Below are 15,930 nucleotides of genomic sequence, written 5' to 3' on the forward strand. Positions count from 1 at the left end.
TGGAAAGTTAATGAAATCCGACCATTATCGAATGATACAGTACTCGCAGATGAGTAACACTTACATTACATGTATCTCATGGTTGGTTAGTACGTAAACAAATAAAAGGGGGTAGATACTCACTGTCTTCTCCGGAATACCCGATCACTTCCACGGCATGAGTGTGAGCTGCACCTTTTCGGTTGTGCGCTTCCACTTTGATTCGGTAGGGCTTAAATACAGGCATGCCGTACTTTACGATATTTCCTTGCCTCCAGTCATGGATATCCTCGGTGATCCAGGATGTTTCTTCTGCTGTGTTTTCGATATCCTTGCGCTTGTATTTGACTCGGTAAAAGAAGCCCGGGGCATTGTGCTCGATCCGTGGCATTGGCGTCCATGAAATAACGAGGTTATCCTTTTGAGTGCCGCGACCTACAACTTTGTCAGGGTTCTTGTGTGGAATAGACTCGGATGTTGTACATTTCATGGACGTCTCAGATGGTGCTGAAGGACCGATTTTGTTGCGTGCGATCACACGAAACGTATAGTTGGCCCAAGGAGACATTGAAACCTTGAAGCGTGTATCCGGAGCTGGAATATTGGCAAACGCGTCTTCCCAGGTGTCGGGCGAGAAGCTTGTATTGTATTGAATCGTATATGATAGGATGGGTGCCCGCCGATCTCCGTTGGGTTTCCACTCAACCAAGGCGGTGTACTGTTCACAGCTGACCTTGACAATGGACGGCGAGTTGGGCACGTCTTGGACGGTGAGCGTGGCCGCTGCTGTATCCTTGTCCAGTTCGGTCTTCGCAACACACGTGTATACGCCTGAGTCGAGTTCGATAGTCCGCGTGATCGTAAGGGAGTTATCACTAGCTTGAATCATTCGAGGATCGCGCTCGAAATCTATTAGTTCATCGTTGAATAACCAATTGATTTTCAAATCCAGAGTATTATCAGCTTGGGCATTACAGCGAAATACTGCGCTCTTGTCAGCTGCTACCTCGTAGTTTTCGGGTGGCTGAGTAATAATGGTTTTCGCTGAAACAAATTCGAAAAGAGGAAAATTATTTCAAACCGAACGTTTTTTATGTTTGATTCTGGCACTACGTGGCGTCGGTAGTTGGCGCGACGCAATGGTGTCGTACCTAACATTGTTTATGCTCAACAAAGAGAAAAATGTCACAGCGCTCTAAAATCTGTAAGTTATATGCACGATACATGTATAAATCATTGACTTTGTTTTCTGTTGACATTTCTGCTTAGTTCTAATCTATAGTAACCGAGATCAAATGAGAAATACTTGTCTTAAAAGTGTTCCCCAAATTACCTTTCACATCTAAGGTCCCAGACGCGCTTGTTTCTCCGAATTTGTTGTTAGCTTTACAAATGTACTCCCCATTATCAGTTACAAGCACCTCGGTGATCTGAAGATCTCCAGAATCGAGGACCTTGTAGCGCCCTCCGGTCAGCTCCCGGCCTCCGACGGGCGAATTGGAATTCGTTTTAATCCATTTCACGGTAGGCTTTGGTGCCCCAAATACGCGACACTTTAGGATTGCTGTGGAGGATACCACAGCTTGGGTGACCTGTTCTGGCGCTTCAATTATATTCGGCGGTAACGCCAACACGTTAAGGTAAAAATCTTTGAATGCGTAGCCAAGTGGGTTGGAAGCGTTACACTGAAATACGGCCGTATCCTTTTTCTGAAGCTGCTCAATGGTAAGGAAATTACCCTGCAGTTTCATGCGTGGGTTAGGCGGTGCCTTTTCTATAGGCATACCATTGATGAACCACTGTAGTTTGGGCTCGGGCACGCCAGTTGCGTTACACTCAAAGGAAATCGTCTCTTCTTCAGCGGCATCCTTCTTCTCAGGAGCTTTGACCCAATATGGCGCAGCTTTAATTTTGACATTCATGGAGTGTGATTTAGGTGGTCCCACTCCGTTACTAGCCGTGCACTCGTAGACACCTTCATCTTCGAAGTCCGGATTCTTGATCACGAGTGTTTTACCATAGTTAGTAATCTCCACGCGGTTACTATTGTCTAAACTTGACGTCCCCTTTTTCGTCCAACGAACTTGAGGAAGAGGACTGCAAGAAGCAGAGCAAAAATAGCACTGTCAAATATAGGGTCAAGTATATACACATATGGGTATTGCAATCAAGCTGAGGAAATCTTTGACAGGCTGTTTGCCGTGACGCCTTCTTTCTTCGCGTTTTCTGCACCCACCCACCTGGCTGTTTGTTTCTAGCCCTCGTATTTTGAGATCGTAAGGCCGCTGTCAAAATGCCATTCCACTGGAATCTGTTGTATGTAGCATATTTAAGTCATATATCATATCAAAGAAACACCTATCAATATTGGTTGACAAAGCTATTAAAGTATTTCAAAATTAGACAGAATTAAAAAAAGAGTATTTCTTAAATGACTAGTGAGTTTAGGTCCTGAACTGAAAATATAGCCATGGTGAACGATAATTACGCTGAAGAAGCATGACGGTCAAGAATGACACTCGTTTTTTTGCAGATCATTTTATTGGAATATCTGTTTTGTTTAGATACAGTCACAAAAATCATCCGCGCGAAACAGCCCAGATTTAGGACTTTAGGCTTAGACAAAAAGAAACGGCTTTTTTTGTAATTGATTAATTACAAAAAAAAAGCCGATTAAATTGTACAGCCATAATATCGCCAACGTCATATAAAACGTTTCAAACCATTTGAAGAAGGCTGGTTATACGAGAAGCTTGCTGTGTGGATGTCGCACAAATTGACGCAAGATGGTTTATTCGATCTGTGTTTCTACCTGTGAAACTCCAGTGTAGACCCAGCCTTAAAACGTGACTGTGTTACAAGCGATGACAATTGGGTCATACACGACGATGTGCAAATGAAACAAGATTGACGAGAAACCATGTTCGATTCGAAAGTTGCTGCCGCCAAATTTCTAACGACTGTTTCGGACCTGCCGGATTATCAACAACTAATAAAATTACACTAAGCTACTGAAAAAATTGACTGGGACCACAGCTTAAGTTAACCGGTAAAAGTTGAGAGAATTCTAATGGAGAATTTTAGTGCATCTGCCTTACGGCCGGGATTACGTATCGTTCATTTGTCATCTGTTTCGATCTCTATGGAACTCCCTTAACTGTTTTAATTGCAACGTAGGAACGCAAAAATCACTAACGTAATTCTTCACTTCTAGACCACAAGTTTAATTGTGATGAAACTACGGTGTTACCGGAAAAATGGTAGAACGTCGTCGATCAAAACGGCGCGTATTTGGCTTGCTAATATTCATTTATAATATGTTTGTTTTGGCTTAAAACGGTCAATGTTTTTGAAAAGCCAATTAGGTCGTGTATATATAACCACTGAGAACGGGACTAAATACAGTTGTAGTAACTAAGTAACCCTTATATCCCAATGTAATTTTTCTAAATCATCTAGCTAACAAAATGTTTTGATCGTTGTGGAAGCAAAAGTTTGAATCAACATTCAGAAGTTCATGACCAGTGAAGCCACTTGTTTAATAAAACTGTTGCCGTTTTGAGAGAAAGATATGTTTTTCTCACACCTATATCTATGGCAATTCTTTTCATAGTTATCGATCATGCCTGTCTTTCTTGCCGATAGGTTGCCTCAGTAGGTAGTTATCATAGGTACGTCATGTTCTTTTATACGTTACTTCTCTTATAAGACCAATCGCTAGCTTCCTTTCGATTCAGTTTGATTCTGCTATTTCGAACTTACGTTCCTCCGAAGATGCAATGTAGTTCGTGTCTTTTGCCTCGCAGAGGATCTTGCTGAGGTCCTGAGGTGTACTGAAGCACAGGTGGCACCTCGGTCTTGCCTGACGAGCTCTTTGGCTCGACTTTAAGCACAACCTTGTTGCCAATCTTATATTCTCTGCGGAAGTGCGAAGTGGCGGAGCAAGTGTACACCGCGTCGTCCAGCGAGTCCGAGCGGAGCACCTGACTAAAGTGCAGCTTACCCTCTGGATCTGCAGTAATTCTGGAACTGTATCAGAATTCGCATGCATACACACAAAACATTAGTGCTTTTTAGCTGTTTATTATGCTATATTCATAGCACTATCCATGTATATTCAAACATCAAAGAAACAAACTATTTGGCCAAAAAAATCTCGTTTGAGATTCGCCATACGAGACACACGAAAACGTTCCAGAGATAGACTGCATAAAATAATATTGTAATTTTTTTTCAAAATTCAACATGCTGAAATAAAACAATATAGAAAACCCTAATTAAATGAAGGTAGATGATGCCTCTGTGCCGAATCGAGGCAAACGTATTTAATATCTTTTATAGGAAAAATATAGTAAAGAATTTTCCATACTAGGTCCATATGAGCACCTATACACCAGGCTGAACCACATAGGCCAACCACATGACTGCTGGCCATTAGCTTCGAAAATTTATTTTAATTAAATACTAAAAGCGTTCATAGATAATGTAAATGTCTTAAATACTAGTAAATATCTGTTGTAGCTATAAACAGTAATTAGTGACATTGCTTACATCAATGAAAGCTGCTTGTCACTATGTTCGTGTATTGCTTCGATAGCTAGACTAATGCTAATGAGTGACTGGTAAAATTTAAAAAATGTATGACATTAGAAGAAATAGTAAGCTACGATGACAGACGATGCTTTCAAACGCATCCTATTAAACAATTTTATCTGCACGCTCACTCTTGGTTTAGAATTAAACTAGTCAGCTTCATTAACCCAGCATAGAATATACGGCTTGTGATGAAAAGTCTGTAGATGCGCGTTTTTCCCCTTTTCGTGTAAACGACGTGTGAAAGATAAGCAAACTACCATTGACGCCTCAGCCATAGGAGACACGAAAGGAATGAACTGAATTTGCTTCAGTTGGTAAACTGCCATTGCGGGTAGGCTGTATGGTGATCGAAGGCCTTCAAGCCGTTGTGGCCTAAGGTTCTAAAGCGTCCTCGTTCGCATAGACAACTGAATAGACGGCTGCTTTGTCTTTCGCAAACTCTAGACTAAACAAAGGTAAAAATAGAAAACGCTTAGCGAAGGAAAACTTCCGCGCAGCCGTGGCGGTTTATTTAAAATTCCTCACTGCAATGGTGCACCAACATTGCACTTGTCTAATTTTTGTTTATAAATACATTTTCTATCACAATATAACGCTTTTAGGCTACGCAGCCTTCTTCTGCAAAGGTGGCCGTATCTTTTGCGCTGCTATTTGGCACGTACACGTAACTCGTGTATACTACCGCGACTTCCGGTTATTTTTATCCGTTCTGTTTCCCTGCCTGACTTTGATGGTAGAATCAGGTAGTCCTTTTACCCTTATCGTCTTGAATCAGTCTCGTCGTAGCGTAAATTTTCCTTGATTTTCGACGAAGCTTCAGGTTGCTCCAATGCAATTCACTGAGCTACAATGAGGCGTTTGTTTGTCGTTAATTACCACCGGTGTGTTTTCTTTTTCTCTTAGCCGTTTCCCCGTTAGTTGCATGGCTAGCACACATACAAATATATATAATAATATTATATATAAATGTAAAAATTATTGATTTCAGTTATAGTTCAGTTGAATTAGTGATTTCAAAATCTTCAATTCAATATGATTTAGTTTTTTTCTTATTGTCAATTGTGTGTTGTTTACTGTCTTTATTCTTATCGTAAGCTGTTTCTGACAATGCGCTTACAGATGCTTCGTCATCGTAAGTGTTATTTGTTTTTTTGATCTACCTAAAATGATTCAAGTTCCACGTCTGCTGTTACTGTCTTAGAGTTAAGCGATACTGCTTAGAACGGCCGATAGCTCCTCCCAGCAACACGGGGTATGCATGTTTTTTGGCCTACCTGTTGAATGATCTCAACGCTCCATTGCCCGACTGTATTAACCAGAAGACGGAAGGGGCAGGATAGCCCTGTGGCGGTTTACAATCTAGCGAAAGCGGCTCTCCTTCCATTACGAATATCTGCAATCGAATTAAAACCGACATAAGCATAATTTTAGCCCATTTACTTCATTTGGAAGAAGAAGAAATAACCAATAATTCTTACGGTTATTGTATAGGATCTGTGTTGTGACAAAAAGAGCCACGCAGGGACACATTTTTCATGTCTTGAACACTTAAATGCAAATACTTGCTCATTTCGTCCCAAAGCTCCCCACATTCACAATGCATGTCTTCTATGAAACGTCCTTGCGTTAGCTCTCATCATCTATTCTATGGTTGAGCTCACAACAACTCGGCTTCACGTGATCACCGCCTTATTTGACCTTATTCAAGATGAACAGGTTCTTACTTTTAAAACTCGATGCCAAAAATTAGGTCGTTTGGCAAACCGAGCATGTAAGCAATGTGGACTCACTGATTCTACTATAAATTGTTGGCCATTTCTCTGCTGAAACGCCATAGACAAAACTAATAGGAATTTACTTTTCTTTGAAAATCTAACTGGACTTCAACGCTTGGATCTTTCATAGATTCTTAATCTTTATCGAGATAAGGACCCAAAAAGTTTATTTTCGCCCGATTTTCAATTATAGTTTATGGAAAAGTCTTTGTAGCTTTTTAACATCAGGCTGATTTTCCTTAGATATGTTTTTTGCTTTAATTCATTTTCGTCAAGCCATGCCATCCAGCAAGAATCTCAGAGAAGTCCGGACATACTATACACGCAAGCCTTCATCCGCTTCAAGATATCGGATGATGATTATTATTATGCTTTTGCCGATGCGGCTGCCTAATTATGTGAAAGCACATAGAAAAGCACCATGTTATGATAGTGAGATTTGAAATCGAACGGCCTTTTAGCCATGCTGGATGAGACGAAGAAACCTAATCATACTTTTTGCATTAGTCCGTTTCCTTAGACTGAACGCGAAATTTGCAGCGGCTGAGACAACGGTCGCAGTCTGTCGTAATGTGTCGGATAGAGTCTAACTGAATAACGTTGCTAAAAATTTGAGTTTCATTATTACACAAAAAGCTTGCACTCTACAGCGTCCTGGCAGTCACTCCGCTGCTCGACCCAGATATTCATCTGGGTCAAGCAGCGGTAACAGGCTAAACCTGCATCACTGAGTAACGCGTTGGTTGTCGTCTGCGTCAGCTTGCTGTCAATCGCACGATGTCAAGTGCCATTGACAATTACGAGCAAACTAATAGAAGGCTAATAGTAAATTAGGGGAGAGAAATAAAAGAAGCCGTACCGGGTTTTTTTTTTTCGAGGGGCCCAGTGTGGACTTTCTCGAGACCTACAATATAAACCCGAAAGAAGCTTCTCGGTCCGCTCATTCGATTTGTCCATTTACTGACATTAAGTGGAGTACACAATCTGCGGGATCGAGGCGACAGGCAATTGCTGGACAACCATTTTCAAAGGATGTACCAATGTGTCGGCACAAATGTCCGATGGGGAAAAGTAGCTGCTCATCAAAAACTAGATTGCTTCGGTGGTGTTGGCGGGAAATACTTCTCGATTAACCAACTGAACCGTTTGCAATGTTGATAAGCCTACAATAACTAGCTAATTGTGAAGAATGTATACTCATACGTGTAGCAACAAGCACCAACTGAACACAGAAGGAAGTGGAAAAAAATAGAATAATTCGATAATCAGATAAATACGGAAAAAAGCGTCGTTGAGCGTTCACTGCTGGTATTAGATTATCTATTATCAGTATTAACCGTAGTGGCACCATTCTCTATGTTTCATCAAATGTAATCTCAATAAAAAAACAGCTGGAGTTAATTTTAGGTCTGGCCTCCCTTGACAACACAGTTCGGCCTGTGTTAATCAATCTCAGCATTTCAATTCAAAACACATATGATAAGCGCGCACATAGACATTTTCAAAGAAAAAAAACTTTTGAATTCAGTAGTCTCTCTGTCTAATGAATAACACACAAAAACGTAAACATCCCATTTCATTCGTGATGCGTACCTGGCCATTGTCCAACCGTATCTTCTCTCGCCCCTATCAACTGAAGAACGAGTCAAACTAATTTTTTTTATAGCACTCATCAAAATACTGATTAATGAGACCGGTCAAGAACTTCAGATCATCCTCAATTAGAAAAAGCTCGTGACGAAGCTTCAGAGTCGTCGATGCTACTATACATTGAACTAAATGACGCTGTCATATCAAGATAAGGTTCAGTGACGATATTAAATAACGAAAATAGGCTGAGTTCATTTGAAGGAAATGCATCGACATTGTAATAGTGACAAGCTACGTAAAGATCAGCACGTAATCGTTTATGACGTCGTAATAAACCATCTAACTATCGACCAATCACGACACAGTCATTAGACGCAAAGACGCTGAGGCAGAAATACTTCTGAGCGTTCCGTTCGATTTTAGAGATGATGAAAAAGGACCGTGTACAGATAGGAAAGCGTAATAATTCAGGACGCGATGCTAGCCAAGTAACACTTAGTAGTACTTATGAAGTACTTTATACGTGGAGGACAAGTGGCGCATGCAACCCGCGGTTCACGACCATTCGGCTTTAACTTGTCAGATCCCATAAGTTTCGACGGCTAAACCAAACAATTGAACCAGTTTTATTTTATCGTTGTCGAGGTAATGGTCATAGTCATGTCGACACTTCCGTCGTCCTCGCCATAATGCAGAGTGCCTTTCCCAAACGTTAGTCGTGTCCGACTAATCTCCTTTTTCAAGCAATGTTTAATGTAAATGTACAACAGATACATTCAATTATCTGCAGACTCACAGGCTATCGGACACCATCAGAAACAAGCTTGACTCTATACTTTGGTCACCTCAGAACCTAACAGAAGTTCATATAGAATCATTGTGCTCTATTTAAAGCAGCTGATATATGCACAGCTTACTTAAATCTAATCAAGCCTCGCGTACAAGTTTGCAACAATGGGTACTAATAAATCGTCATCAATAGTTACTGCTCGCTAATAAACTGCATTTAGGTTTAATTGACAAGTAAGTAAACAAAAAACCAACTAAAGCGCTTATTGAAAACGCAAATCGGTCGGGTACGGTTGACGTCTATCGAAAAATACTACGTTCTCCTTTGCAATACGGCAAAAGCTACTGAATAACTTTAGTCTAGATACGGCAATAGCAGTTATCTTGCTAGCTATATAGGAAGCCAGAAACACCACGAGCACACCACAGCGATTAAAACGCAAAGCTGGTATTGTATCGGCGTACTAGTTGAGTTATTAGGCTACGAAATCCAACAACAAAAATAACGAACACAGTACAAACCGGTACACACGTCCTCAACATTAACAGAAAAAAAAAATGAAACTTGCAAGCACAGCTGAAAGTCTTTTTTGTTCTAACAACCTATTCGTTCATGCTATAACAGTAACAAGCTGCGACATATCCTAAAATATTGCATGAATCTCGAAAAATTATATTGTTCTATGGAGGCAGAATTACTTTGGCACAGGCCTATTTTTGAGAAATGAAGGAAGATATCAGCTCAACAGATACAGGTTTATAACAAATGACATGCACTTGGAAAATCTGAGAACGAATTTTCCAAGAGATTGGCCCTACCGAGGCAAGTAACATGGGCATCGGCATAGCTGCAGAAACGGGTGTCTCTCGAGGTAATGACACATCATACAATGGACAACGTTTGAGTCGGGAATCCCTGTCGGTACCGCTACTTTTCGTGAACACAGATTCGTAAAAGGGAGCAGTGGTGTTTGAGTAGGATTGTGGATGACCAGCAGTAGCATACTTGTGAAACAATTCCTAATAAACAACGATAGCAATAAGAAGTTCACGGCAAAAAAAAGGGTCTAGATATGCACTTCTTTGCGTAGATAAGGTTATAGAGTGCGATATAAATCATGGCGAAAGGACCACGAGCATCCCGCACAGACTCAGGTTACTAACAGCACCGGAAAAGTCCCCTAAAAGAGTCAAGAAAACTTATCCGTTCGAATTGTGGGACATGACGTTAATGGGCCTACCACACATTAGAGAACTGGACCAAACATACAAAATCTGGGTCCGCTTATTTCCTTGTGGAGGAATCCTGGAACGACTCCTCCGTTTATAACAGGATCGCTGCAGAATCGACAGGAGCTAACTTTCGCCTTTCAATAGTTTAATGCTTGACAAAAGTGGTCTGTGTTTTTCGGATCATGAGAATGAAACACACGCGGAGTAGTGTAGGAACGCTAAAAAGTGAGCCTACTCAGGAAAAACCTAGTGTATCGAGAATTCGGTAGGTTTTCATGTTAAGAAGGAACCGCCGCAAACACACTTCTCGAGCGCCTGATTGGCGTAATAAGGAGCGCACCGAAGGAAACACTAAAAAAATGTTTATTGAGAATATTAGGCTGTTGAAAAGATAATGGCAGTTATCTTCAAACGTTTACTTTTCCCCGGGCTCCCTATTGTTAGTTCAATATCTACATCATCTCTACACCTCTCTTTTTTATAAACTCGCTCTGATCTCGCTGGCTATTGAACGGTATTTTATTTTCAATTCAATGTAATTCAGACTCGAAAGATGGGTGTTTTTGATTAGAAGAGGGCATTTTCGACGCCTACTATATTTGTCTTTTCAGCAAATTTAAAAGCTGCTTCAGCAGCTTTGTGCCCTGTACGAAATCGACTTCATGCCCAAAAATACGAATCAAAAACGGTTTGCTGCGGCTAACAATGACTAGTTGGCAGCGCCGTATGCAGTCAACTGTTAGGGATGATCCTTTTACGTCAATATGAGGTAGAGAAAAAAAAATTGGTGGTTTCAGAATATGTTCCTGAACCCTAAGTTCCAAAACAAATTTCAGTCCGAAAAAGATTTCCGTCCCACCACTTTCTCTAGATTGTAGATAAATAAAAGAAACAATAGGTCGTCATACAGAACGGGTGGGTCTCTCTTAGTCACTATGTGGCGACCGTGTACGTGGTAACAAACCAAGAAGTGCGACTCGATAAGGGGCTTTATGGCACACACAGCACGTTTAACCAAAATACATTATTCTAGTTCATTTTGAGCAACCTAACAGGCAAGGTCGAATTTTCCGAAGGACGCAAACCTTTGAAGTTCGCTTTCATAGTGGCCAACAGTTGTGTGTCATCTATGAATAATAGCAATGATAGCTAGCTAGATTTTTTCGCGTTAAAAAAAGGCTATGATGATCACACAGGATAAAACAAATGTCCGTAAAGTTCAAGCAAGATATGTATAAACAGATCCATGCGTATTTATTATCTACGCTTTTGTGCACATCATCTTAGACTGTACGCGTCGCGATAGTAGCATTAATTCTTAATTAAAAATTCGTTCCTACCTCCTGTGTTTTGTCGTCGGCGAAGTTGCTGAGTTCGGACTTCCTGAGGAAAACCGCATTGGAAACTGAAGTGCCATACTGGTTGGTAGCTTTGCACTGATAAAGCCCTTCATCAACATCGTCGGGTTTAGTGAAAATGAGCGTGCCTCTTTTCGGCTGTTTACTAATTCTTTTATCGTAAGAGACATAATCAAACACCCGACCATTTTTTATCCATTCGTACCTGTGAAACAAAATCCACGAAATATTAGCCGTCTAGTATCTATTACGATTGGGTTTTGTTGTTGTTAGGAATTGTTGCTACAGCTATATAAGTAGGTATATAAATATGTACGTATATTATATTATATATATATATATATATACATACGGTATATAAGTTGTATTATTATACACTGAAGACCTATCATCGGTATTTGCTGCGTACTTATAGTTCGTTCTTTTTTTTTGTGAAAAACGATATTACTATTTGGAAATTAATTTCAGGCTCTTTTTTTTTGGGTCCTTGTAACACCCGAACTGAATTCTGCTTGATTAACAAATGACTGTACTGTCTTAGATTGGCAAGATTCTTTCCATTAATTACACCGAATATCTACGTGCCATACATAAAAAAAGTGGCATTACTTCAATACAAGGAGTGGGAGGCCACACATCTACAGGCTGGGATATCTAAATACGGACTTTTCCTTATGAGTTGTGTCCAGGACTGAATCAACAGATACTCAACGTATGTGTCATTCCAAACGGTTATGTTTTCTCCATATAACTATCGTTCGATATGATTACAGTTCAACCACCATTGTATCCAAAATACCCCTCTTTAAATCCGCAAATCATGTTTTAATGGTAACCATACGTTGAGCGATATTGGTAAATGTAAAATTATCAACGCGTCATCAAGTGAGCTACATACAAAAAAATTCCGGCGTAATTTTGGATTGAAACCAAGGTTTCAAAACAGCCAGTAAGTATAAAGGTGCATAAAGGTAACGAATGTACCAAAAAGAAAAACCTTTGAAGCTTGTCTGAACGATTTAATTAACGATTGATAGCTGCTCTCCAAAACGGCAGCCTCTTTCTTTATGTAGAATTTTCAGGTGTTTCAAAAATGGCTTTTTGGGCCGTTTACTTTTCGAGCTCGTAAAATCTGTACTCTATTGAAGACCTTTTTGTTTGCCAGCTAGAAATCTTTGTATTTCTTCAGGAACCGCATGAAACCGGCCAACAACGTGGATTACGTAAAAATGAAAGTTTGAAACACAGGAAGTAATAGATAATCATCGCTTAAACTTGAGAAACAATGTATCCTTTTCCACTATGATGGGGTTGTTATTTTATTTTAGAAGAACTGACTTTCTCCTGCTAGCAAAAATAGAGAATGAAGTCGTGTACGCTATGGCAGGCAGTCCGCCTTTATTCGGAATTCGAATGCTCCGCGCAAGTGTTACTTGAACTCCTCCGTGTATATTTCAACCAAACCAAATCTTACGCTTCTGATGACTTCGAATCTTGCTTTTCGTTTAGGCGGTAATATCACCATGAAAATGAATGTTGTTACGTCGTTGAAAATACGTCTGTTATGGTATGAATCCTCTGTCAAACACAGCATCCTAGGAAAACACGCTTTTATTGTCTAGACCATACATAAAGGCCTTTTTTTTGAGTCTCAGGGAAAATCGGGACCGAACGGCCGTTGTTAGTTGGCCAATTTTGCAGTAGCATGTACAACATCAGTCTGCTGCCACAAATGAACATAGGTCCTCATACTTTTTTTGTACATATAGTCTCTTCCCTATACCGATATTTTTCATGAACTCAGTCCACGGCAGAAAGTAAAAAATGTTTTCATTTTGGAAGATCCAATACTTTGTTTATTGAAATTTCGAAAAACTGCGCAATTTTTTAAATTAATATGTCTCATAGCTTCGTTACCACGGTTGAGAAAACCACCCAGAAACATCGTTTTTCTTTTGCTTCATATTACACTCTCCAAAAAAGTCATTCAGAGTAACATCAATTTCTTCGAAAACATGTTTTCTCTCCCTTTTTTTAAATGCTACATGTTAAAATTCCCGAGAATCAATGAAAACGTTTTCGACATAAGTAGCACCTATATGCAGATCGGCTCCTGCACGTTTGGGGCTATAGAATATAGATTCTATACAAGACAAAATACACGTTCAGATGATACATTTTGAAGCGCTCACCTATCAAACTAACTTTTTGCGTAAGGTATAATGCAACATCATTCGTTGTATCTGGGGCTTGCCTAAATCCGACACACTGCATCGTCATTCTGCTTGCGTCGAACCTGTTATATAGTATATAAGATAGTATATAACAACAGGTGTAGTATCTCTTTGTATAATCCCAGCCAAAGCCGCGCAGGGTGCGTAGACTACACACTTTAGCCGTGGACGGAATGGCTCTCAGATGAACGTATCGACCTGCTCGCTCACTGCCTGTATTCTCGTCTTGTCTCCCTAGGGACCATACATTATGGTCATGTCACGAAATAGAAACAGCTCGATAACGTCTGCCTGCTCTGTTAGGTCAGAAGTCAACTATCACGATGCGAACAATTTTAAAGAGACCCGGGAAAGTTTCGCAGGACTCTTCACCCACTAGACCTTCAATGATTACCCTAGTCACAAAGCATTCGCTCAGTTTCCTATTTCGGCATGCATGTTGGTCCAAGCCGTATACAGTAGTATTAGCCTTGACTATTATCTGTACCTTTTTTCCTTAATTGTATATATATATTTTTCCACGGCCTAACCACTCATCCTAGGCACCGTTTAGTCGCTATCGCTATTCCAAGATGAGGTGTTGCTTGAACAAATACTATTTAAATCAGTATTAGTACGACGTTAATATATATGAAGACAGAAAGTAAAACCAGGAAGAGTCACTACCGAAGCTGTGTAGCATAAATGTCCATGGTAAGGCATCAGCTGACTTTTTTTTTTGATACGAAGAAAGGAACAGGGAGATGACAAGACAACACTCGACCTTCTTCTAAATGGTCTGTTCTCTTTTTGCTTCAGGCCACCTGGCTTCTTTGAATATGCAAACAAGCTACAATTTAGGAGTGTTCATTTTTGCTGAGTTATTGTTACAACATGTTCCGTGGGAACTACTTTCAAAATCGAGTATTACGGACATGCGACACTTTTCTTTGCACGGCATATGGGAGCGAATCTGCAGTGATCACTGCGGTAAACTAGCAGTCCTAGGAGTCGAAAAGGAGCAATGAGTTTTGCCAGGTTGAGGAGACATTATTATTATAGTTCACTTTGCGCCCACCTGGTTGAAGCATAGTTCAAAAATCTAGATTATCTTTCATACGAGCAGACAGCTAGCGTATGCCCCGTCTCAATATTTTCTGTACAAGTTGGATACGAAGCAAAATCATTTTGTAGTAGATTAGCTAACGGTAGTCCAGCTAGTACAGAGATCGGCATGGTAGCATCGTGTTGCCGCTGGGTAAGGCTTTTTCATTTACCTCAGTTACACGTTGAGAACACGTCTCTAGGTTGGGGCCCCAGGGTAAGAAAACTGCTGGACATTATATCCCTTAGCGACGGTAGTGGTAACTGTGCGTGGTTTTGACTTTGGGTCTGGTCTTTGATAACAAGCAGCGAAACTTATATATGTATTCCAGTGGCCTGTCGAGGAACGTTAAACCGGTTCGTGTGCACAGCCGTTGCGAAATCCATTGTGACAATTAGGAACACGATTTTTGATCTCCTGCAACCTGTGCTCTCGCTTTAGTCTGCGCTTATATCTACCCTTCTAGAACATTGGCCAACGCGATATGGCCGTGCAACATTTTTAGTAATGAACCAGCACTATTATTTTATTGTGTTTTTGTTCTTATTCGTTATTTTTTATTGTGTGCTCGTTCTTACACAGAGATCGGAAGGGAAGACTGACGCACGTTTTTATATTCTGATGATCATTCATGACGTACCTAGATGAAAATCCCCTAAATCAAATTCAAGCTAGCTGCAGCTTATAAAAATATCATCGCTAGTTTATATTTATACGGTCCTAAGCTAGCAGTTTCAAAATGGGAACGGAACACAAAGGCTGATCGCATTCGTTTACTTCGATTGATTTTTAATTAATATTATATGTAATTCAATAGGGTTATACGAAACCAGCTGCACTTGATAAGGAAATTGCTTTTTGACCGTACACTTATTTCTGGCTGATCTCCTTATAAATCGGTCCGATAATGCCGGACTCGCCGACTGGTTGTTTCGTCAACGCACACAGACTAAAAGCAGCTCTTAGAGCTACTTTGTTTAGAACAAAGTAGGCGGCAGTAAGCTAGTAGATTTTTGCCATGGAACTATAACATTTATCTAATGTACATACGTAATAACCGTATGTAAACGGTCGTCATTTTTTGCACTTGAATAGCAATTTTAGCTCGTTGATTTTATTGACGATGTAGCAACGACGAACAACCTCTGTGCGTACGTTTAAGACGCTTCTTTCTGTGTTCTTTTTAAGTTGTAACGATATGGGCGATCATTTTGACACAGATAAACCGTCTGACCTTTCTTTCATTAATATCTGATCGTCAGTAGAAAAGCAAACGCAGGTTCGGATGGAAT

General features: G+C 40.3%; 1 protein-coding gene across 6 annotated transcripts in view; it reads right to left on the reverse strand.

Moving 5' to 3' along the window:
* Nrg (Neuroglian) overlaps positions 1-15,930 on the reverse strand; it is a 135,471-nt gene that overhangs the window by 11,720 nt on the left and 107,821 nt on the right. For all 6 annotated transcript variants that reach the window (XM_086981050.1, XM_086981052.1, XM_086981053.1 and 3 more), the window contains 5 exons: positions 11,303-11,525; positions 5,850-5,968; positions 3,742-4,008; positions 1,313-2,076; positions 124-1,023 (listed from right to left, as the gene is read on the reverse strand). In XM_086981050.1, coding sequence (XP_086837176.1) covers positions 124-1,023; positions 1,313-2,076; positions 3,742-4,008; positions 5,850-5,968; positions 11,303-11,525 — 2,273 coding nt within the window. The remainder of the gene's footprint in view (positions 1-123; positions 1,024-1,312; positions 2,077-3,741; positions 4,009-5,849; positions 5,969-11,302; positions 11,526-15,930) is intronic.

Source organism: Varroa destructor, unplaced genomic scaffold (assembly GCF_002443255.2).
Source record: "Varroa destructor unplaced genomic scaffold, Vdes_3.0 BEIS01000002.1, whole genome shotgun sequence".
NCBI classification, from domain to species: domain Eukaryota; kingdom Metazoa; phylum Arthropoda; class Arachnida; order Mesostigmata; family Varroidae; genus Varroa; species Varroa destructor.